The sequence below is a fragment of the Megalops cyprinoides genome, chromosome 1, assembly GCF_013368585.1.
Source record: "Megalops cyprinoides isolate fMegCyp1 chromosome 1, fMegCyp1.pri, whole genome shotgun sequence".
NCBI lineage: Eukaryota > Metazoa > Chordata > Actinopteri > Elopiformes > Megalopidae > Megalops > Megalops cyprinoides.
Genome location: NC_050583.1, coordinates 71,324,494 through 71,349,731, shown reverse-complemented (window position 1 = coordinate 71,349,731; position 25,238 = coordinate 71,324,494). Strand labels below are relative to the sequence as shown.

Below are 25,238 nucleotides of genomic sequence, written 5' to 3'. Positions count from 1 at the left end.
ATTTTACGACACATCACCCTTTCTTCTACTCTGCTTATGGTATACTACAATTATGTAGTGTATGTTATGTCCTGTGTATTGTGCTCAATGTAATTTTGGAGACACTACAAAAAAATCCCTATAGGGAAGGAAAAACATAATGTAGAAAACAGAGACCTCAGTGTCATTATGGTTATTTCTGCATGAACCCCAAAATGGGCCTAACTCAGTGCTGTATGGATATGCAACCCAAATAGGGGAGTGTTTATATTTATTCAGATCTTAGCATCAAGCCATGTGGCCAAAACAGTTTCATGTAAGATGACGTCGTGAGACTTTGGGGGGGGGGGGGGGGGGGGGTGCTCTTGAGGCAAAAAATGTTATCATGGTAATTATCTTAATAAAGCATTATTTGTCAACAAAAGTCAAGAAAATGTTTGTTTTTTTCTTTTTGCATTACCTTTGAGTTGGCGTCGAAAACATTATCATTTGACTCGTACTTTTTCATAGAGGTCCGTAATTATCCAGATATTCACCAATCTGTTTCCTCCATGGGCCCAAGACGACATTGGAGAGGTGGCAGCCGTCGAACAGGACTGTCGAGTTGAATTACTTTGGTTAGATCATCAAACCTGCCAAAACAAATATTGCTGCCCCAAGTTTTAGTGTTATATCCGAAAAAATAACAATTTGGTCAGAAGCCAGTAAACATAAACACAGCATCAGTTATGGCCATTACTGAATTTGTAATTGTTATAAAAACAAATGCCTTTTGAAGTATTCACTATATACAACTGCTTATGTGTTGCCTTCACTCGTCTCATCGCTGTCTCATCTCAATGGTATGATCAATATAAAGGCTGCGAGGTGATAAAGCATGACCGCAACTCGTACTTTCCTCAGAGGAGGTCTATATGCAGCGTCGTACTCAGTGTTGGCCCAAACAGACGGAGCTTTTTCTCTGGAACACCCGTGTCGAATGTAATAGCTCTTGAAGTTATTGGTAAGTGTGTCGCCGTCTCTTTAAGGACGGCGTGAAAGACCTGACGGATATTTGAGTTTCAGCGAGAAAGTCTAAAGATTATTGTAACGATGCAGTGGATTCCAGTTCAGTGGATCGCGGAAGGAAAACATCAATCGTGGCCGTGGTAGCTTGGCATGTTGGTATAACTCCACATCAAAGTGATAACAATCGTACCAAGAGAATTTCGGATTTCATGGGTGCGGAACGAAAACAAATGGGTGAAGATAGAACGGTATTGGGCATAATCTGGTATGAAGTGGGGAATCCCATCCCGGTGAAAGACTTTTAATCATGATCTAGCTAGCTAGCTGGCTATTTAAGGAGCTAATTTAGACCGAGGGCGCTTTTCTTGATTTTGGACCGGCTCCGGCGTTGTTCTTTTTCATCGAAAAGAAGATTAGATCGCAAGTTAGTAAAAATAAAAATGCTTCATCAGTAATTTAATTCACTAACACCTGCATAGACAAAGGAAAATGCAAATTACCTAACTAACCCAGCTATTCCATCGAAAATTGTTTGCTAACGTTAATGTTACTTTGAACGGAACCCAAAAGAACTGTCTAGCCTATTATTTGTCATTCTAAACAAAGATAGTGTTTGTTACTTAGCTGGCTACATGTGAGTTAGCCAGGTGGGAATTTGTGCCAGATTTATGCTCTCACAAACAAGCTTATCACTACCTTAATAAGACTATCTATAATAGGTAAGACAACTACAAGTTGGTTATCTCGTTGGAGTGGATAGGCCTACCGTATTCATTCGCGTTTCATAGTTGGCTAAATAGCTACTCATAAACCCGCTTGCCCACTAGTTAGCCAGCTAACGTAAAATGCAAGCCATTTGATAAGATGGTTGGTGTTGACAAGCTATCTTAGCTACAAGTATTATTGAAGACTCGCTCACCAAGCACATAGGGAATAAACTAACTCTGTAGATTATCAAATTGCATCAGTCCTGAAATTGAGTAACCTAGCTAGAGTTAGTTTTCTAGTCAGCTACCTACACCCATTTAGCTAGCTAGGTAGACATATGCCATTGGTCGGCGATATTCGCTTATAAGTGACTGGTTGGTGATCTTGGTTCCGCCTGTAACATGGTCGTTCAGCGTAACATCAAACTAGCTAGCCACCTATTAGATAATGTAGTCGTGATATTGGTGGATGGCTAGCTAGCCAGCCAGCCAACTGTGATTCGTCGGGAGAGGAACAGAAAAAGATATTCGAATTGTGTTGATAGAACCACAATTCAGCTATATTGAAGTCTTAGTCATTTCCCTATCATCTGCTGATTTCAGAGCTTGGACTATTTTTCGCTCCTTTTAGTAGAATTGGGCAGATTTAGACTTCTCGGGTTCAGTGCAAATGGTCGCTAATGTAGCTGTCTCTTTGGGTATTTTGATGGGAATTCCAAGTACACGCTTGAGTAGTGGAGTAATACATTGCTCCTGAAGAAAGCTAAAGTGAGACCGAGAAGTGTGCCAAACGCCATTTTAGACCGGAACCTTTGGGTACAGTGTGTGTGCTTTTTCTTTTGGGCGAGGGAAGAACAGTGAAAGTGCCTTGACGACCACGACTGTAAGTGCCTTTGACCAGACAAGGACTGCTGCAGTCTTTGTCTGACATGGACGGACCAGGCCGAAGCAGCGGCTTCAGGCAAAGCCGTCGCTCCCGTTCGCAACGCGACAGAGAACGACGGCGAAGGAGAACAGACCTAACAGAACAGAGGCCTTCCTCACCCTCCTCGGGCTCGGAGCGGGATGCTGGCGGAAGAGACGGTCTAGGACGTGGATGTGGCGGTGAATGTGGACCCGGGGCTGTAGTCATGAGACACAGGCCGCCACGCCGGAGAAAGCGAGATTCTGTATCTTGCGAAGAAGACATTATTGATGGTTTCGCCATTGCAAGTTTCATCAGCTTGGAGGCCTTGGAGGTACGTGTGGGCTTTTGTTTACATACCTAACTGCTCTGGCTGCATTTGTTTTTTCGCGTTAATTGAACCCTGTAATCAATGAGGCATGCGGTTTATTTTTTGTTTGGAACCAATATGTTTAAAGAATTTGCATCAAGATTTAAAATGTAACTATGATTAGATTATTAATTCACCAGCTATTGCAACAAAGTTAATCAGGTTACTTAGGCAACGTCTGATTTGGCCACCTACTTAATTACAGAGATGGTATTAGCTAGCGAGGTACCTACCTCGGAAGCTCGGTTGCCTGTGACATGAGATTATTTCCAGTGTCGCACATCAGAATAATCTACTCGTCTTTGAGGAAAACGTTTTGATATTATTTTTCTGTTAAGTTCAATCCATTTGCATAAGAACAATATAATAATATCAACAATAATTTAAATATATTTGTTGCGGGTAAAATTCGTTTCGGGTAACTATTAAATACCGAAATTAGAGCCCTACAGAAATGAAGAAGATGACCCACAAGTCTCTGTCTGTACAGTTACTTTTGTACCACCTAATTTAAACACAGAATTCTAGTACAGCATCATAAAAGCCACACAAACACACAAGCTTGGATCATTTTGCCCATTTTGTGTGTTTTCTTTGCCATCCTAATTCCCCTGTCCACTACATCAGTACAAGTTGTCTAATGCCGTTCACTTTACTTCCCATTAAACTTTATTATTTTCAATGTTGGATTTATGGAACCTTTCCAGAATTATGCAGTGCAGCCTATCATTGGTGACCCGGACTTGACTCTCATTTGAATAAGGGTATACTCATGTATAGTAATTTTGGCAGAAATGCTTTGCATATTGAGAATAACAAAACCTTTATTTTATGAGGAAACTAAGAATTTAATTTTGACAATTAATGAGTATTCCTTTTTTAAAACATTTCTTGCAAAGTGTTTTATATTTTGTATTTAGTAGGGCTGCAACTAACGACTGTTTTGATAGTCGAATAATCTATCGATCATTGAAACGAATAATCATCTATTCAGATTATGAATCGCACAATTACTCAACGGCTCATTTATCTTTCAGCTTTTAAATTTAGCTTGGGGTTGTTAGGCATATGCTAATTAAAATAGAGAAAATAAAGATGAGAACTTCATTCAAAAATACATCTTTTAATGAATTGTTACTAGGACTAATTCAGTGAGGGCAGTTGCTTGCTGGGGAGTACAAATCTGCTTCCTTTGAAGAAAGCCATCCACGGTAGCATTATGAGATCCAACAAACCCATAACTTGTTTGAATTGATTTGAATGCAACCCACATTGGGCGCATACGCATAGACACAAGTTGTAGAAATCTTTCGCGATTTAGAAAGTGTCATTCTCCAGTGTTCTCTAAACTTGTGCACTCGGCAGCAACACTATCTCCAGCCATAAACGTAGCCATGACAACGACGCAACGTTTAAGCAAAGAATTTCTAAATAGCAGACAGGCTCTGGTTTAACATTGTAAAGTTAGGGCACATTTGGAATGTGAACAGGATTGTTGTGAATAATAGGTTATTTGCTACACTCTATGTTCAACATCATTAATATTTTATTTATCAAGAGAAAATGTTTTTCAAAACAGAAAACATTATAGCTCATAATGTGAAGTAACATGGCTTTTAACATTAACATTAGCAATGCTAGCTAGCTAACTAACTTAACGAGACGAGTCTTCATCTACAGCAGTGTTTCTCAATCCTACTCCTGGAGCCCCCCCTGTCCTGCATATCTTCTATCTTTGCTCCAAACACACCTGATTGAAATGACTAACATGCTCTTGATTAAATCAAGTGTGCTCAGCTAATCAAAAGTGCCACTGATGAGTTCAGTCAGGTAGGTAGAGCAGGGAAAGATGGAAAACGTGCGTAGCAGGGGGGCCCCAGGAGCAGGATTGACAATCGGTGATCTAGAGAGCCAACGTGTCACCTCTTTGGATGCTTGAGCATAACTGATGTGCTCCCATGCCAGACAAGGTCAGCTTTGCAAATGTTGCAGTTCACAACCTTCTTGGGAGAGTTAACCCTTTCACACATACAGTCACACCGGTGTGATTATCCGTTTAGCGCGTATGCTAACACCGCTGCGATTAGAACATGAGATTGGAAAAATTCTAGCTAATTTTATCTTTGAGGAAACATTTTAACATTAACATTAAATATAGCAAATATGCGGCGGTGAAAACTATGAGAAGCTTAATAACGCTAGTGAAAACATAACGAACCATATAATGTAACACGTGCTACATGGCATAAAATAAGTGCGAAAGGGTTGAGTGAAATGCTGCCACACTTTTGAGGTCTTTGGTCGTGAAGGTGTTGCCATCTCTATTGTTCACTCCAGTAAAGCAACATAGCTTAGGCTATGTGTCTGAGCATTCCAAGCCAGCACGAAAAACACACACGATAACGTTGCCAACTAATCGACTGTTAAATTCGTTGGCAACTGATTTGGTCATCGCTTTTAGTCAACTACGTCGATTATTCGTTGCACCCCGAGTATTTAGTGTTGTGGTGGAGCCATCTCATTTCAAAATAAAAACAGATTCACTAAAACAGCTGACCATGTGAGCTAAATAGCTGTGAAATTCCTAGAGAGCACTGTTGTCAGAGACATTTAAACCCGAGTGAGAATGAGTGGGATAGACAACCTGACCAGTGGTTATTTTCTGTTGTCATTGAGTACCAAACATAATTTCCAAACATAAGAACAATTGCTACAGGAATCAAAATGGACAGTGTTTATAGTTTCTATAAGATGAAATTCTCTATTTATTATGACAGGTGATGTACCTTATTACAATTTTATTTCTCTACTGCAAAATTGTGTGATATCATTACAGCAAAAATTTCCACAAACGAATCAAGCTACTGCAACAGATACAATTGTAAAGAAAACGCAGCCCCTCTCTCATGTCTGGCCCTTGCATCCATAGAGCATAGGCTTTTTGGATCAGATGGATGGTTCGGGGGCTTCCTTGAAACACAGGAAAATGATATTTTAAAAGGTGCAAATACATGTGGGTATTGGCTTGTACACTGAATTGGGTGGTGAAATAACTTGCTGTGGCAAGTTGTGTACGAAAAGTATATTGATACCTATGTAGCACCACTAACCCAGGAATGCTTCTAGTCAGCTATTAGCTAGCTATATAAGCATAGCCTCAACCCAATTTAATAATTGCTGTGTAGTACAAAACCTGTAATTTTTACTTTGTGTTAGGGCTGGGCGGTGTCTTTGCTATCCTATTGGGAAATATTACCACAAGCAGGTTGTGCTACCTTAGAAGCCAAAAAGGTCGGTAATTCTTTTTTATCTTATCAAAAAATGGTTCTAAGTTAATTATTTTTTTCATTAATTCATCCAACAGCAATTTCGAAAATGCTGTCAAGTAAATTTTAATAGGCATAGCCTACTTACAATTTATCCATCACATAAACTGTATGTATTTTGACAGTCTAGTTTACATGCTGACATGTAAATTTGTAGTCTAGTTTGTCCATCAACACACTCTAATCAATACCAATGTAAAACTAGTAGCATATTTTGATACTCTAAACCTTATCAGAAAAGACTACTAGGATATAACTATAGAATGTTCTGATAGTCTGAATTACCTTATCAGAAAGTGCTACCAACGTAAACCTATTTTTATTTAATATAGGCTATTTATTTTATATAATTTTTCATTTACATGTTTTGCAGCTGTATATTTTCAAACAGGGAAGGAAACGCTGTTGTTGCATTTTATTTTGATCAGTCTGTTTTAATAAAAGTGCGGCGGCAGACATGGATCAAAAACCTCCATCTTAAGTCTGTTGGAGCGGAGTCCGACAATGCTCGTCTATTCATAGGGTTGCCACCTTTGATTTGTGAAAAAGCGTGACGCAGACGCACTCCCTGACACAGTTGCATTCACTCTGTGGACTCCTTTGTCTGCTGCTGTCCCTTTCTGCATTAAATACAGATTTTTTTATTTTAATGTGTAAATATATCCTGTCTAATTATAGTCTACTATAAAATCTAATCATATGTCCAAAGGTATACTCCCTTTAGCAATGAAAACATGATTAGGTGTATTATAAGAAATTATAAACAACTTTTTAACTTAATGAATTTGGGCAACCTAACCCTGACATTTCTCACTTCTTTTTCCATGTGTATTTCTCATCCTTCAGCCAATCGTCGCCGTTTTACCCGTTTTTACCCATTTACAGACACAGAGCTGGGTGTATAAACATAACCAGGAAGAAAACAGAATAGCAATAGAAGGAAACCAAATGAGGCGAATTTAGCCTAAGGCTAAAGTCATTTTGCTACCCACATATAAACTACAGATAAAACTTACAAAAAATACAGACCAGCTGGCTACATCTGCGGAACTCCTAATACTTATTACACATCCTACAGTACTTATTGCGTTGCGTCTCTGGGAAGGTAACATTCAATTCTTAACTATCTGGTTTGCAAAGGTTCTTTTTTCAGGAAGCTAGTATAGCTGCAGAAGTTAGTATATTGCAGATGTAGCTAGCTGTGTTTCCTGCGATATTGCCACCCGGGTCTGTATTTTTTGTCAGTTTTAGCTAGATATGTAGGTAGCAAAATGACTTTAGCCTTACCTTTCACGAAGTGGTCACTGCATACACGAGCATTGTTGGACTCCGCTCCAACAGACTTAAGACGGAGGTTTTTGATCCATGTCTGCCGCCGTTTTTGTGTGAGTTTTTTAAACTTCTCCCCATTGTGTAGCACTATTTTCGGGACTCGAAAGTAGCCCTTGTTTGATCGGTTGGAACAGCTGTAAACAGTGGAAACCATAGGCATTGCTGCAGTGCTGGTGGTCGTTGCCAACTTGCATCAGAACCTGCCTCCAGTTGCCAGCCTTCCATCTGGAATGCACGCTGGTTTGTGATGTCATATGCAAAGAACTTATGCGCAACTGCCAGACAAACATGCCGGCATCGATAAAAGGAATCGATAACCTCAGAGGCATACGTTTCCGATGGATCGGACAATTTGGAACCGGTTCTCAACTGGAGCCGGTTCTCAATTCCCATCCCGAAGTGAGGGTCTAAGAGCAAGCGCTCAGTGATGCAGCAGCGTTGGGTTGATGCACGCAGCTAGTACAAGCTAACTAAAGACTTTACGGTTTTCTTTGGACTTGATGTGGCCCTATTGGTAAGCTATTAAGGGAGACAGTAAGCAAAAATGTTTCTTTAATTTCTGCCCCCATAGAGTCGCACTGTTGGTGTTAACACAGTCTATGTGTAAACTTTATCTGTCTCTTCCCCCAGATGGACTGTACTCTGAAGCCCCCAGAGCGTGCTGCAGTCTTCCTTAGAAGGGGAAATAAGAGGAAGAGGGTTACCAAGGGGAACAGAGGTAGACCATTTTCTGAGCCTGAAGCAGGAGACCCCTTCAGTTATCCTCCCAGCTATCGGGACAGAGCTAGAAAGAGGAGGAGAAAGCGAGAGGTAAGGGAGGTGAAGAGGGAAAAATGGACTGTGTATGTGTGTGTGCATGTGTAATGTGTGTGTATATATATAAAATGATATGATGCTTGCTTTCAGACAAACTCAAAGATTGTTACACCAGCTTGTCAGTGTTACTGTACAGATTCTGTTCACATTCATAGCAATACATCAGAAGCAAACCAGCCATAAGGATTACAATACGTGAACATATTATTGATTTCTTTGTTTGAAAAGGTCAAATAAATTGTGAAGAAATTTTAAGAAGGCATCTGTGTGCCTTAGCATCCTGCGTGGATATTGGTTGAAACATGTGGAGGTTGTCTGTGGACTGAACTAGTTAATGTGTTCAGACCGCTGTTATGATCGTAAGTATGGCTGGGTCTATATTCTATGTAGCCTTCTCTCGTGCATCCCTAGTTGTTACATACGATGACCACTGTGGTGCACGTCTGATTCAACATTTTCCTATGTAGAAGGGTAGGGGTCACAATACATGTATCATGCAAAGTAATGAAACACACCCTCATTTTTGGCAAACCACCCCAAATGCACGTTTCCCCACACAGGAGCTTCAGAGTTCCATGTCTGAATGTGCTTAGTACTAACAGAGGTGTGCAACTGTCCACAGAAGCATTTAAGTGGGGTTTACATGCACATATCTGAAAGTCTGAATTTGCTCCATACTTTCTTGGCTTTCCTGGCTTTGTATAATTTTTAAACAAATATTTTGATGTATATTTGGCAGGAACTACAAACTACAAGCATTTTGTGGGAGATATTTAAAGTATATGTAAAGAACCAGATAATGTTACCCATATTGATAAACACACATTTGAGGTTGGGTCCATACAGAAAAAGGAGCACCTTGAAAATGGGCTTGGCATAGCAATTTGCAATAGTGTTTTCCAAAAATATACCAGAATTGTATTGTATATGACATATTAATGACCTACAACTTAGAGAAGGCACCTATTAGAACCAGTCAAGTTAGTTAGTATTTTTATACTAAATTAATCAATTGTTTATGTTATTTTCAGGCTACTGGTAACTCCTTCCTGGAGACTGGCTACATTGTAAGTGTCTTTGTGTGGCTCTGTAGAAGGAAGATGTCTAATCTATTTGGAATGTACAAAAGGGCCATTATTGTTTGAAAATATGGAGCAGTGCCCAAAAGTGACATGCCACTTATGAAAATCTTTCAATTTTTTTCTTTCAGTGTGACACAGAGAGTGAGTCTGGTGATAAGGTGGGTGTTCTCCTCCATGCTGTTATTGCTGTACTATTAAGTACCATGTTTGTCTGGCACTGTATATGGCTGAATGGGCATTGCCTGTTGCTGGTGAACAGGATCAAACCATTGTGGAAATTCAGCTATTTTTATTTTTATTTTATTTATCCCATAGGGTTTGTGCGTGGTGCATATGGTGACATTGCACATTGGGTAACTTGCAGTACCATTTCTTTTGTTTTATCCTCCCAGGCCTCTGATCATGATATGGAGCCAATGTTCACAGTCAGCACCAGGAAAGGTAAATGTGATGTTAAACCTCTGTCACTTCCCTTTTTTCACCTGTCCCTCCAAACATGTATGTTCTTTCTTGTGTAACAAAAGAAAACCATGTGAAATGGTAAACCAGTTTCTCTAAACGTTACACTTGTTGTAGCCGAAACAATAAACATACTTTCTAGAGTGCCTAGAGTACCTTCACAGGCCTCCAGACCTAAAATTAGCATATGATAATGCATCAAGAATTTGCTAATGTAGAACAACTTTTAACCAACGTGATTCTTTGGAAGTTAACACATATGAAATTACAACTTGGTATTTTTGAAATTAAAACCTGGTATTTGCAATGTGGGTGTTCCATGTCACCTATACAGCTGATCAAATTTCGAATGTACCTGCAACAATTTATTATTACAAGTCATGGTGAGTTCAAGAAGTCTCGCATTTGTCTTGGTTTGTGGTTGCAAAATTCAGTCTGTTTGAGGGTGCCTGGTAATTACCCACGGGCGGCAGTGTAGCATAGTGGTCAAGGAGCAGGACTCGTAACTGAAAGGTTGCCGGTTCGATCCCCGCTGGGACACTGCTGCTGTACCCTTGGGCAAGGTACTTAACCCATAATTGCCTCAGTAAATATCCAGCTGTATAAATGGATAACATTGTAAAGAACTGTAACCTATGTAAGTCGCTTTGGATAAAAGCGTCTGCTAAATGAATAAATGTAAATGTAATTATTTTAATGGGTACAAGAGAAAGACTGTGTACTGGAGGCACAGCACTGTCATAATGTAAGAATCCTAATCCCAGTATTTCTGTTTTTGCTTCCCGAGTGGCTTAGCGGGGAAGTTAAAGCGCTTGTTCTGAGTGCAGGCGTATGGTTAAGGACCAAGCTCCTCTGTGTCATCTGCCAAAAGTGACCAGGAGCCCACCGCTGTGGAACAAATTGGGTTTGTTTTGTCAGGGCGTGGTGGTGGATATATAAGCCAGGGTTACCTCATCACACCTAATGACTCATGGTGAAGTTGTTCAGATGATATCTGAAAGAGTGCCTACCCCAAACTGGTGTCAGCTTCCTGGTGTGCTTGTGGGACTTGCAGTATGAAAAAGAGTTGCTGTAAGCATGCATGTGCATCACAGGATTGCACTTGCTACACCCCGTACCCTACCTCTGTGTGAGTGCAGAGGATGTTGCAGTGAGATGAGCTTACAGGGGGGGAGAGTGCAAAGTTTATGCATTTCATTGTTTAAAAAAAATGACAAAGTGCATTGATAAAGTACAGTCACAGATTACATTTGTATGTTCATATGGTTTTCATGTCTAAAAACATACAAGATTACTTAATGTCTAGCATGTTCCATTCAGCAAAAGCAGGTACTGCTACATTCACAGAATGCTAAGTTTAGCCTTTTCTGTGAGAAAGTCAGGGTTCTCTTACCACACATCAATGAAATACACAATTTAATTCCATACATTAAGATGACTAATATGTAATGTGAGTGGCACTTAAAACTACCAGAAGCAATATGTAAATAAGCATATTTGGTTATGAACTACAAAATACTATTACTTATTACTATTACTAATGCAATTAAAATACTTACTACTAATTTGATGTTGTTCTAGCCTTAAAAATACGTATTCAGTGAGTACACACATTAAAATGCGTGAGCAAATAGAAATGCACCAAAAATAATTTGTTGAATTCAGTAAGGACCTGGAGACTCAGAAGCAAGAAGAATGGGGATAGGGAATGAAATCTTCCAAAAGTAGTCCAAAATGAATACCTTACTTTGTCAGCCATGTTGGGCTGTTGCTGCTCTCTTTTGTGGAGGATTTCAGCTAGGCTTGTGCCAGTGGTGACTAGAAAGAGAAAGCTAACTGGGTCTATTTACAATTGCCTCCCCCCTTGATCATTGGAGAAGAGCTTGGAGTGAAGGTCATTTCATAGTTCAGGGGATACAGTTGAGTGAATGAGTCTCCTTTTCTCTGTCTGGGCCAAGCACCTTTGTCTTACTCTCTTCTCCTCAGTGTTGGAGTCTGGTCCTCTGAGCATGGATTCATCTGTGACCAAAAGCCACCCGACTTCGTCTTCTCTCTGTGGCCTTCCCCGACTCTCAGTCACCCCCCGTGTTTCAGGACTCCAGCGAAGCCAAGAGAGAAGCCTGGAGCCACACCACCCAGATTCATTGTCCTCCTCTTTTTCGTCATCTTCCTCCACCACCTCAAGCCTACCCTCCTATTCCCTGACCACTTATGTCCCCCGCACCCCACCCACGGCTACACTAACTGGTCAACTTGATGGTGATGGTCACCTCCGACGCCATGCACCTAGTCCACCACAGTCCAAAGCCAAATCTTTTCTTACTTACCCTGGACCCCCTCAGACTCATTACACCATAGGCCTCAGCAGCAGGTTAGTGACTCTGAAGACCAGACTGAATGTCTGTTGTTGGAATTTCAGTTCAACAGAGATGTGTACACATTTTACACAGTACATATGTGACTTCAGAGGTTGTACTTGACAGTTCAGCAGGCCATATGAAATCAACAGCAGCAGCCATTATTTCCATGTTTTTTAAATTGGTGAAAATTTCTGCTTACATAGAAATATGATAATGATGTCAAGGTTGTCCACAAAGAATCTAGTGATGCCTCTCCTTTTCAGGAGCACCCTGGTCAAGCCTCCATGCACCTCTTCTACCTCTTCCTCCTCATCTCTGCGCCCCCCCACACCTTCTGTGAATATATCCATATCCTTGGGATGTGGTCCTGGCTTCCCAGGGTCATTGCGACCCCTGTCACACCCAGCTTCAGGGGCTATCTTCACCTCATCCCCAGGGTTGCCTCCACCTCCTCCTCTCCTGCAGGTCCCGTTAAACTCAGCAGATGCAGCCAGCTCTACTGCTGCAGCCCTTACAGGTACCATCACTACGCTCTGTCTCCAGTTGTCAGTGCTACATAATGTTCAGTATATTTGTTGTTCAGTGGTGAGGTCTAAAAGTGTTTTTTTTTTTTTTTTCTCCCCAACAGAGCAGGACCTGCTTCGTCAGGAGCTGAGCTCACGCTTCCTGACCTCACAGAATGTTGAGCGAGAGGGGGGTGCAGCTGGAAGCCAGGCGAGTGGGGGTGCAGTATCTACAGCATGTGGGGGCCCTTCTGCCTCCAGCTCAGGCCCTGGGGTCTCTGGTTGTGCCTCTCAGGCCCAGCCAACCATTCCCCCCTTGGCCTTCCAGTTCCACCAGCACAACCATCAACACCAGCATACCCATACGCACCAACACTTTACTCCTTTCCTGTCTCCATCTGCCACTGCACCTCCTCTGGTAGGTATTACGGTGATCTTTGTGGTTATTAGTAATGAAGAAGGGAGGGTTCATTAACAATTTTATTGGTTGAGCTGTCTGACCACTTGGAAACAATCAAATGAGGCCCACTGCATCCATATATTATCAAAATTTTTGTAGAAACAAATATGTTTTGTACTTGGGGGAAAAGTACGGAGCAGTCACATTAGATTAATGAAATGTAAGGAAACACCCAACTTCTTTCTTACCCTTGTTTCATATTGTGATGACTGCTCAAGCCTACTGATTAGTTTAGTTACTCAGTAATATTCTGTTTATTGCAAACTGTTTTTATGTATTTCCAATCTAAAAGGTCATTTTGTTTACACATAAACTGCTTCTTCAGTTTTATTGGAATTGCAAAGAAAATATCGTCTTGCTGAAATTTGTATGTTGCCAAATGAGTGGTCTTCAACAGTTGTGAAATTTGGTCATATATGGGAACAAATTCCAGTCAAGAATAAATCGATGAATTCCAAAATGTTTGATATTTTGGTCAGATGCACACTACATCCACAAAAGTGTTTGTACATATGAATACTGAATCTGGCCCAGTGATTCCTGGAATGTTATTTGTCGGTCTCATTTCTGTGGTATTTACTTCACCGGCTCCTTTATAAAACTGTTCATGCACTGCAATTCCCAATTGAACTTTTATGAATTTCCTGAAAAGGTGAAATTCTTGGAAATATAAATGTGGATGTTATATCCCTTTTGTCACTTTTGTCTCTAGTTTGACAAGTATCCAGGCAAGATGGAGACTCTCTACAGACACCCTGTGAGTTCATGGTGTAAATTATTTTTGTAACTGTTTGCCTGAGTCTAGGTTATATTTTTCAGTCTTTGATTTGATATTACAAGTTTATCGTAATATATTTTTGTGATCTTGGATTGTGGGCTTATAGTCTAACTAATAACACAGTCTAGCCTCAAACAGGTAGTCTTGGGCTGTAGAGGTCCACATTTGCTAAGATTGAGGCCCTTATCTCACTGAGCCACGCCACTCAGAAGTATACATCTGAATTGATTTCAGATTAATTTTACTATGAAGAGAAGTTTTGACGTGATGCTTGGGGCTGAAAGTTGTTGAGCCTGAGCCTTTAGGCAACACATTGGCCATTTGAGGGAGGTGCTTAGACATCTAGGAATGTTGTGTGGTGCAAAGAGCATGCCTACAAAGATTTTATTCCTCTTACAGTGATGATCATTCAGACAGGATAACAGATGAAAATCTGAAATTCAGGAGTAGATCTTTGTTTTAACCTTTCAGTGGTTAACATGAGAACATATTGTAGAAAAAATATGTGCTTTATTCAACCTGTCCAGCACCCAAAATGAAGAAAAGTGAATGAAGTAAGACTGACAACTAAAAGTGACATGAGAAGGTCTGAATATTTATTGGCCATGACAACAGAAATACCTTGACTGTATTAGCTTTTATATGGTTTTATTTATTTTTGTTCTTGTTTTTTGTCCCCTGACATTGACACCTCTTGCCCTAGCTATGTCTTATGGGTCATGACAGTGGGGACAGGATTGGACTTGGCACATGTGATAGTGTTATATATCATGTACAATATATTATGAATGCTTGCTTAGTTCAGCTATTACACCATGCTTATGTAGGCTCTAAGTGTAATGCTTAGAGCCTGTGGTTAGAGCTCTAGAGTTTAGAGCCTAATGTTGTGGTGTATGGTTGCTGGCTATTCATGAACAACATTTCGGGGTCCTGGTTTCTATTACACAAGTCTTTCTTGGGTGTTTGAAATCCTGTTTGGTGGATAGAAATTTCTGAGGATTATCAAGGGGTTATGTCAGTTTTGTCTAGCTGATGTGAAATTAAGTAGTATTCATGGAAGAAGACATAGGGAGCTCATAAGTGAGTGTGGCATGATTGGTTTGGAGCTGCATTCTTACTGTCTGTCCTTCTGTTTCTTCACATTTTAGTTCTTCCCTCAGTACTCATCCTCTGTGTCAGGAATTCAACCTGTTCTCCCCCCTGCTGGACCATTTAGTTCACTACAAGGGGCCTTTCAGCCCAAGGTAAGTGGTATTATTCATGCTTGCTGCAGATGGCCAACATATCTTAGAATGTATGAATTCATTGAGTGCACTTAGCCACCCACTATTTTCCCCCCTCATCCCAACCTTGAGATCACCAGCTGATCATTCCCACCTATTCATTATTACCATTATTCATGTATTACCACCTGTGCCTGTACCTGTGTGTACCTGACTGCCAATCAATAAATGAGCACAGTGATTGGAGTACATATTTCTGATGCACCACCACTGGACTGGGTATCACAACCCAGAGGTATTTGTACCAATAAAAAATGATTACTTCTAAATATCTACAATAAAATTGACTATGTTTTCCCTCTTCCATAAAGCAAGTGATAGTAGAGCTACACAATGTATATAGCTAAGCTACCTAAACATAACTAGCTATCACGAAATGCATATAATTAGGTAGTTAATAAAGTGACAAACTGACTGTTACTTTGTTAGCTTCAAGCTAAGCTAGCTAATAATGTTAGTTCTTCACTGATAGTAGTACCCATTAGCTAACTACAACTCACTAGCTAATGTTGCCACTGCTGACATCTATTTATGGTAAAATTAAAAAAAAAAAGTAAATATGAATGATATAACAATTGGATAGATTTTTATTATTGCGTTCAAAACACAAAATTCATTCAAAAACGAAATTGTTACTCTCCCTGTCAGTCTCTCACATATTAACTCAGCTGCCGTTGTTGCCATTTTGGAACATCGCATGAACTGTAGTGACCTCAGGGAGAGTTATTTTAAGGCATGTCTGAAATTTGACATGACTTGAAAGGCCCATGCTGCTTTAAAATAATGCCATCTGAAGCAGCACACTTTCACAGTAGACACAGCCATACTGCTGAAAATTGACCCCATCACTCCAGCTACACACCTGTATTTAAAGGGCCTTTGATTTGGTAGATGGAGCCAATAAACGACTTTCAGGCTCAAGCAGACAAATACATGTCACAATTACAAATTAAAGACAATCAGAATTAACTGAAGATGAAATTGGTAATCAAGACAGAGGTCCACTATGAAATACACTTGCACAAAACATTTAACAGATTAAAATATACACATTTCTAACTAACTATTCTCAATTTATGGGGTCAGATGAGGCTCCTCCTTTGCAATCTATATCTTGTTCAATCTATCTCATTAGAGGAAGAGTACCATGTCAATTGCATTGTGCTTGTAGGTGTGATGGTGCTGGCTGAAAAATGAACAGAAGGAGTAATATTACAAAAAATCTAATTTATTTTAAAAATCTGTACAACAGAGATAACTAGCCTCCACCAAGCCATAGCAAACTGTTGAAAAAAGGTGTGACCTTGTTCTCCAGCCTCACACCTACTGATTGTACAAGTGAGGCTTATTAATAGCTGGCCCAGCCACATATTAGACAAGTACAGTAAAATTGTAATGCTGATTGCAACAAATAACTTCTTTAAATGAAGCTTATGAATGCAAATCCATTATTGGTAATTTTGAGTTGATGAGTAATATTTTCACAAAAATAACATAAAGACAGGGATTTTGTCAAGTTGTTACAGTATTTATGCAGTTATTGCAGTATTCATCAAAAATTGTACCCACCTGATAACGTAATACCATTTTATGTTATCTGTTCAACAAATGTATTACACTATCTGTTCGTACAAACCACAGTATCAGTTCAGTTTATTTTGGACAAATGCGCTTCATTTTCTGCCTTTGTATTTTCATTTTAAAGTTTCACCATTAATAGGGTGGTGATGTACATTCATTGCTCTAAACTGTTCCAGTCATTCCTTTTGTCAAATTTCACAGACCTGCCAATACTTTGAAAGTAAATCTCTGACTTCAAGCACAACGAATTCAATGGATTGGAATATTGGTATTGGAAAAACGAATAACAGACTGCACATATTGCTCTAAAAGATATCCAAAAATGTGAGCATGTATCATAATTACAGTTGACAACTGAGAGGGAAATGAACGAGAAAACTTAACCATTTATTCATTCTATAAAGATTTTTTGTAGTAATATTTAAAGACTACTCATATATCTGATTTCTGCAGCTGTTGTGTATTCTGTGATAAACAGCCTCTGTCCCTCCAGAGTACCAGTCCAGACATGGCAGCCCGTCTTGGGGGTGTACCTCACCACTTGCAGCCCAAAGACCTAAGGGTGAGAAAGTATTCAGTTGGGTGTTTGTTACAGCTCAGATTGTAGATCTAATGTGACAGTTCAATTTATGTTTTAATTATCCATTTACTGTGTGGACGGTGGATGCATGTGTATCCAATCAATCAAATCAATTTTTCAAGTGAAACTTGAGGATTTTGATTATTTTTGAAGCTACTACTACCTGGGTTTGTAGTAACATCAGCCTTCATAACCATTACAAATATTCCTTGTGTATTATCATAAGGACTGACTTTTGCATAATCGAATGTGGAAACATGCTGTTAATCCTTCTACCACCTGTCATCTCTATGACTTTTATTGTGGAAGCTATTGGCAAGATATTCAGACTTCTTGATTAGGTCATGTGAAATTTAAATCTAAATTTACACCACCACAGGCATTCTGAATTTACCTACATTTTGATATTTAGCAGATGGTATCTTCTCCAGAAAGACATACAAGATAAGTACATGTAATACTATATTTAGATTGTTGACATCCTGTAAATACTGTTATCCAGAGCAACTCTAGGTAAGCACAAAGGGAATATTGCAAAATGATGCAAAACTTTACAAAAACATGGCCTGAGGCTAAGACCACACATTTGCATCTGGCCCAACACGCAAGTGCAGCACCATACCCATGACAAGAGTGTAATTCCGGTACGGAACTGACACATTTTGTTCACACACTGCAAGAAAACAGAAACAGAAAAGACAGTATTTTCAAAAGTTTTTTTTATTCATCTTAGCTAGCTAGCTAGTTAAACCTAAGTCACAACTGTTCAATTATATGACACTTGTTCAAGAAATTTTCTGTGATAAATCTAGAGATGAAACTGCTTTGTAGTTTACCCTAAAAAGGAATATAATATATTTTATTTGGATGAATGTAATATATCTTGGATGAATATATTTTATTTGGATTAAGTGAATGTAATGTAATGTTTTCACTGACTAATTCACTGTATTGCCATGCAACTCACAGAGATGTAAAAGAGATGACTGATAAGCATTTCTAAATACTTATACTAATACTGCATATGTTGTAAATGCACCAGACCACTTGTAAGAATTTATTTCTGCCATCAATAGAAGTCATTACAAAAATACAATTTATGGTCTGATTATAATGGGAGTGAGTGTCTAGTTAACATTGGGGAACAGTTTCAAGAAGGCAAGCAAAAAAATGTTCCCTGCATTGTAAATAATTGTAATCTATGGCGTCAGATTTATGTCATATATCGCCTCGCCCCTCCAGTGCTCCCCAATCAGAAACTCTCATGCGTGGTGGCTTCTTTGTGCGCTTGGTTGTTGAATTTGTGCACGAGGACTTATAGTCTGACGACATAGTAATCGATCAAAAATCAAAAAATCTTTGATAATTTTTCACATTATCAAATGTCATTTTAATTCACATTCCAGTTCCATACTCAGTCATCTTTGAATTACACATTAACCTCAATTTTATCCACATCGGAACTGACCCCTTGTTATACTGGTCAGGGTGTGTATAGTATACATGTTTCAGTCATTATTCTGAAAGCCTCTTCTCTTTCAGTTGTCTGAGCCTTTCAGGACCTCACTAAGAATCAATAATGTAAGAATTCTTTTCTTTCTGTTTTCATAGTCCTTGGGTTCTTGCATCTTGTATTTCATTCTCCGCAGCATGACCACATCAAAGCTGTAGAATGTTGCAAATGCCACAATGCAGTTTTTAACAATTTGCAAGCTACTTGCAAGAAAAAATCTGTTATTCATGATGAATGTACCATATGTAAACATGTGCAATAACATGTGTTATTCAGGTGAGTATTGTAGCCTTTTATTGTTTTTAGACTTGTTTCCTGCTCTGGTGTAAAACATGTTCGTTGTGACATCAAAATACCCAATTTAATACCCAAAGTCCTGCAATGTAACCCTGTAAAACCTACATTTCCCCTACAGAAACCAGGAAAGTGGTGTGCCATGCATGTCCGTGTGGCCTGGATGATTCTCAGACATCAGGAGAAAGTCAAGGTAGACTGTCAGTTTCATAATGTGCTAAACAAATTGAGGAGTGTTTGAAGTACATCCAAGGTAAATTGCAAAGCATGATAAAAATAAAATGCATATGAAGGGACAACAGAAAGCCTCATGAAGATTCTGTCTTATTTACAAAACCAGATTCTCCAGACGAGGAGGACAGGAGTGTTGACAACTGTAGCTAATCTTTCCTCTACTAGGTAGCTAGTAAACTGTACACCTGCTTCATCAGAAACACAAATGCATTTGGAGTCTGCATGTGTGAACAGATTTTTCAGACTAGGAGGGCAATAGTGTCTGCAATTGTAGGTAATCTTTCCTGTACTAGCTAGTCCACACTAGCTGCCTACTCCATCAGTAACAGTAATCTTACCTCTGTGTCAGTTTATTGATTAGATAAATAGTGCAACTATCTAGCAATGGTGAGAGAATTATCTTAGTTACCCAGTCTTACCTAGGTGGCCCGCAATCTCCTGCCAGAGAAGAGGTTTCAGGAGTTTTTTGCTATAGTTGTTAGGTTATCTGTTCTAAGCTGACTGACTATGGCAGGCTACAGACTAAGTGTACAACCCACTACAGTGACTAGCTAATGGTTGGCCATCACACTGACCATTGAGTTTGTGTGTCCCCAGCTTACTATTGCCTAGCTAGCTGATAAGCTACAGTGTCCATGTGTCTTTTTATGACATAAGTCTGTTTTGGGTACTGATTTTAAGCTGTTATGTCTGTAGGATCATCATCCTAGACGTGATTAAGACTCATTCATTTGAGGAGAAAAGGATCCAAGTTTGTGATGCCAAAGTCTTAAGAAACAGGAACTTCACAACTAGATCATTTTGTTGTATTTTCTGAAGAACAAAAGTGTTTATATCCCAGTTGTGCTGTTCGCTCTGGCAGTCAGTTGTAATGCTGTTTTATTTACCTTTATAAATGTGTTTAAACTTATGGTTGTTAAACTGAAAATTATCAAAATCATAAAGTGCATGAGAAGTGTCCAGTCCTAGTGTAAACCCAGTGCAAACAAGGCATGTCTTTTAGTTAATGCAGGTAGATCCTCACAAGCTGGATTTCCACAACAGCCTGATGGCACGTATACCTGGGGCAGGAGGTCCGAGTGGGCTTGGAGGTCTAGGTCCGTTAGGACGTGTGTTACCCTCTGCCCATGAGCTGGCCAGACCTGCCACCCTCTTCACAGCCAGTGGTATGTATGTATGTATGTGAGAATGAGAGAGAATGTATGAATGAGTGTGTATGTTGGGAGCAGCATTTGTCATCACCTGACTGTATAGTAACATGTGTAAGACATATCAAGTCAGTTTGTGTGTGTGAGGTGGGGGTCTGTTTGAGCTGATCTCCTCTGTTTTGCCAGGTGGAGTTCACCCATCTGCATCTACATTTGTCCCCCCTTCAACACCCCACTCCTCTTTCATTACTCCGCCAGGTCATTTAGGTAAGGGGTTCCTTCTTAAAACCTCCCCAGTGCTACTTAACTAAAAGATAAGACATGTATGTATTTATGTCTACAGTTCATTATATCATATTACATTAAAATTTCTAATTAGACTGATTCATCAACTTGTTCATCAACTATTATACCCTCTGTGGCTTTCCCAGTATTTATAGTTCTTGAGTTAGAGTACTGCTGTAGTGTTTATTTGATGTGAAGAGTTTATTCACAATTATTTATGAATAATTGTGAATAAACTATAAGATAGCTCGCTAGTAAATGTCAAAATATGAAGAATCTGCATGTCTGTGTTGGGCAGCTACTGTCACTAGAGAGTAAGCAAATGTTATGCCACTGTGTGAATGAGTTCCCTGAATGCCCAAGTTTTTCCTCCCAATTTAGAAAGTAGAGATGTTCTTAGATGCTGCCCCTATTGCTGCAACCCCTGCTGTCAGTGTGGGAGGGCACGGACAAACACATGCTCTCTGACGAAATGCGTGATGTCAGCTGCAGCTTCCTTACACGCTGCAACTCCCATGCTAAGCTTGCGCAGACTTAAGTCAGAGGAGAGTGCTTCATATGCAGCTTTCTTCAGGGAGAGCTGCAGGTGCCCAATCGACGAGAGGGGGTCACTAACATGCAGTGGGCCAGACTAGTTTAATTGAATTTCCTATGAAGAAATGGAATCTTTTTCACAGAACATCTGAATAGGGATGTAACGATACCAGAAACTCACAGTACGATAATACCATGATGAAAAAGTCCACGATACGATATTTATCATGATATTAAAAAATGAAGAAAAATGATGACTTGAAAAAATGTCCTTTATTAAATAATAAATCAGCATTTTTTATATATATAAAATGTATTTTTCCTTTTAACTTAAAGTGCTTCTGCTTTCCTTCTTTAATGAAATAAAATAAAAGTACTCAGCCATGACCTAAGCATATGCAAAAAATTGGCATGAATTGTCTTTGGCAATGAATGATGAGTGTGTACAATTGCAAAACAAAAACAGTACAATTTTTGACAAGGAGAGATAGTAGAATGCAGCTATTCTAGCGAATTAACCATGTAATAACCTGGTAGCTTTCGTCACAGTCCCACAATGGTATCGAGACATTTTTTTTTATCGTGATATTGTGAAATTAGATAAATCGTTACATCCCTACATCTGAAACTACACAAGCAATATCATCAGTCCACAAAACAAAAAAAACTCAGTCTCAACAGACAGTTGCTTCTTAGTTGAGCTAGTTTGTCTAGACCTTGGCTTTAGTGTTATAACCTCTAGACATACTCACCCAGGAAGCTCTGTTGTTGTGTTTGAGGGTGAAGCTTGATAAAGTGGTGGTCTGGAGGTGTGCTGTTTGATGAATTGCCACTAGATGCAGTGGTTGGCAGGAAGAAGGGACTCAACTTGTTGGGGTTTTGTCTCTAAGTGTCCACTTAGACACTCGATATATCACAGTAGGTTTGATGAAGGGTGCAGTGGCATTTTTTTTGTCAAGTTCAGATGTAGATTGACTGAAATAAAATGGCCGCTAACAACAAGATTTATTCTGGTTGGCCATATAAGGGATAATCTGGCCTCATATGTATCTACCAAGGGACTCTCGTGCTGTGGAGAAGTAATATTGTTTGAAAATAATGAAATATTGAAATATGAATATATTGAGGTGAACTTGAAATCTTAATCTTTTTCAGAGAGTAAAACTGGATTTAAATACCTAAGCCCACACACCAGTTACAAGTGGTCCGATATGACTGGTGCTCTCATAAGTACATGTCTGAAGTTGAATTTCTTCATCTAAAAAACCAATATAAGAATGTATTTAGTGGACTATTTAGTGTATTAGGGAAAAGGCTAATGTTTTACTTAGGAATGTAGAAAATGGCAATGTGTACGAGATACACATGTACGGGAGAGAAAGATTAAACTGTAAGTAGAGCACACTTAGGAGAGTCATCTTTCTGTGAAGATCTGTCAAGAGCTGGAAACATGGTGTAGTTTAAGTCCCCCTCTTAAAAGACCTCTCACAAAAATACAGCTTTGTTTTGATGTAGATAATTGCAAAAAAAAACATTCCAGTGGCCCCAGGGAGTGCTTGTTTCAGTGCTTTGGGGTGAACCTAGCCTTTTCATGTAGCAGTGCTCAGGAGATAGTGGTGCTACATCGAGGTCATTGTTGGCCGGATAACAGGTTTGATTTCCTCTCTTGTCCATAGCATCTTTGACACTTTAAAATGCACTTGAAGTTTCCTGGCACACTTCACATTAATTTTACCGTAGCCAAATGTTTGCTGAGGTTATACTGATTGTGTATATGACACTGAAGTGAGTGATTCATGCTGAGCCTATATGGGTTTACAAGACACCATTTACAAATAGAATGATCAGAACAAAATATAGTATAGAACACACATATAAATTATATAGTGTACATACATATGCACATGCATGAAACACACGCTTGTATCTGTTCATGTGTGCCCACATTTACATCCCCTTGTGCACAGGACACAAACATACTTGTGTGCTACTCCTTGCTGGTTTGATGTGTGCATGGATACATAGATGCACATGCATGCCTAAACGTATGCCTGCATGTCAACATATACATGCATAGACGCATGCATGCATGGACATACACACATGCGCTGCATCCAAACACCTATCCAAGTTGCTGTTTGTGGGTTGTGGAACATATTCTTCAGACCACATCAACTCAGGATTTTTTTGATTTCAGAATATAATGGTTCCCTAAAATTATCATATGAAATACAATAAAACACAAGTACAGGTCATTTTCAGCATCGCCAAGATCACATTCCATTTGCAACCTATTCTCCTCATTATCTGCCCACCTCAGGGGTAGAATACCAAATCTCAGTTGGGTACACTGTGACCTTTCCATCTTCCCCATTTAAAAAAGATGTTACATAGCGTACAACACTGAAAGAGCTTTTTATCTGAGTATATGTTGAGTTTTGGTGTAGTCCTTTATCTTTGAAGTTATCAAGCAGCAACTTTTTGATCATGCTAACATTGCATCTTCCTGGATTATTCAGAAATATGTTTTGCAAATCAAGCTCCTTGACAATTGAGTAGAATTTTTCCAATCCATGTTGTCCGGTATGTTAATCAGACAGTTCCACAACTGGACAGTTTTTCCCTTGACATTTATCTTCAGATGATTCCAGCTCAAGTCACCTTTGATTGCTACATTTGGGGCACATTTGTGCACACCCAAGACACTGCGCATGGCTCCATTCTGTTGGGATTATGCCAAATGCAATGCAGTAAACTCCCACATACCCAAAAAGTAACCTAATACAGGATAAAATCAGCATTCATAGATCTTAGAAGTTGTTCCATATCCATGATACATACGCACTTTCATCTTACAACTGAACCATGAGCCCTGTCTGCAGAATCCGCCGGTAGTCCAACACCCTCTTCATAGGTGATCTTTGTCCAGAGTGAAATGAAGGTTCTTATAATGCACTAAGATAGATGACTGTTACCAAATGAAAATTAAAAGAACATTTCTTAGTCCCATTCTTTCTACAGTGTAAAGTTTGAGTTTTGTCTTGATTAATCAATGATCTCTGTACAGCATGATCAGGGATGCAGACTCATCAGGGGTGGAAAAAGGTGACAAAGATGTGAAACCCCCCCAGGAAGAAATTTTTTTAAATATCAGCTTTAAAATGTGGATTTACAGTTGATTTTAGCATGAGGATGTAGAGAAAAACTCACCCTAGAATTAATGTAATCTTACTGCTACAAAAGTAATGTAAGGGGGACATCAGTTCAGGGCACAAAAAAAAAAAAAAGTCAAGAGAGTGCAGAGCCAGGTCCAAAACTGTATTAAAGTGCATTGCATCCACCGTACAATAAAAGTTCATCACACAACACAAAAATGCAAGTGGAAAACACAGCTTATGTTATATTTTGGTAGAGAGAGAGAGAGACTGTCCTTCTAGAAAAACTGTCACAAAGTAATTTCAATTCGGCTTCTGTCATTTTCAGTGAGCTTGGCATTTGCCCCCTTCTCAAGTGACATAATTAGGCTATTGTAACAAGCGTTCCATTTAACTAGGCCTACATCATAAGTAAGTAGGTCCATTTTAGCTAAATGTCTACACGGTTGTTTTACGTTAAGTTAAGTTTAACGTTAAGTTGGCACTTTGGCTGAGGAACTCGGCTTGTGTTGTAATCGTTGACAAAATGGTAAAGTTAGTAACAACG

The 25,238-nt window shown here is 39.3% G+C and overlaps 1 protein-coding gene across 5 annotated transcripts in view; it reads left to right on the top strand.

The window, feature by feature from the left end:
* Positions 1–917: 917 nt before the first annotated feature.
* The window catches only part of fbrs (fibrosin), a 38,204-nt gene continuing 13,883 nt past the window's right edge, over positions 918–25,238 (top strand). For 2 of the 5 annotated variants that reach the window (XM_036521714.1, XM_036521689.1), the window contains exons 1-16: positions 918–2,932; positions 6,185–6,259; positions 8,257–8,436; positions 9,474–9,509; positions 9,653–9,682; positions 9,917–9,965; positions 11,970–12,354; positions 12,607–12,860; positions 12,972–13,264; positions 14,019–14,063; positions 15,233–15,328; positions 17,427–17,510; positions 19,071–19,109; positions 19,457–19,528; positions 20,573–20,735; positions 20,904–20,984. In XM_036521714.1, the coding sequence (XP_036377607.1) occupies positions 2,624–2,932; positions 6,185–6,259; positions 8,257–8,436; positions 9,474–9,509; positions 9,653–9,682; positions 9,917–9,965; positions 11,970–12,354; positions 12,607–12,860; positions 12,972–13,264; positions 14,019–14,063; positions 15,233–15,328; positions 17,427–17,510; positions 19,071–19,109; positions 19,457–19,528; positions 20,573–20,735; positions 20,904–20,984 (2,191 nt within the window). In that variant the 5' untranslated portion in view covers positions 918–2,623. The remainder of the gene's footprint in view (positions 2,933–6,184; positions 6,260–8,256; positions 8,437–9,473; positions 9,510–9,652; positions 9,683–9,916; positions 9,966–11,969; positions 12,355–12,606; positions 12,861–12,971; positions 13,265–14,018; positions 14,064–15,232; positions 15,329–17,426; positions 17,511–19,070; positions 19,110–19,456; positions 19,529–20,572; positions 20,736–20,903; positions 20,985–25,238) is intronic. The other 3 variants (XM_036521696.1, XM_036521705.1, XM_036521721.1) reach the window with 3 other exon arrangements.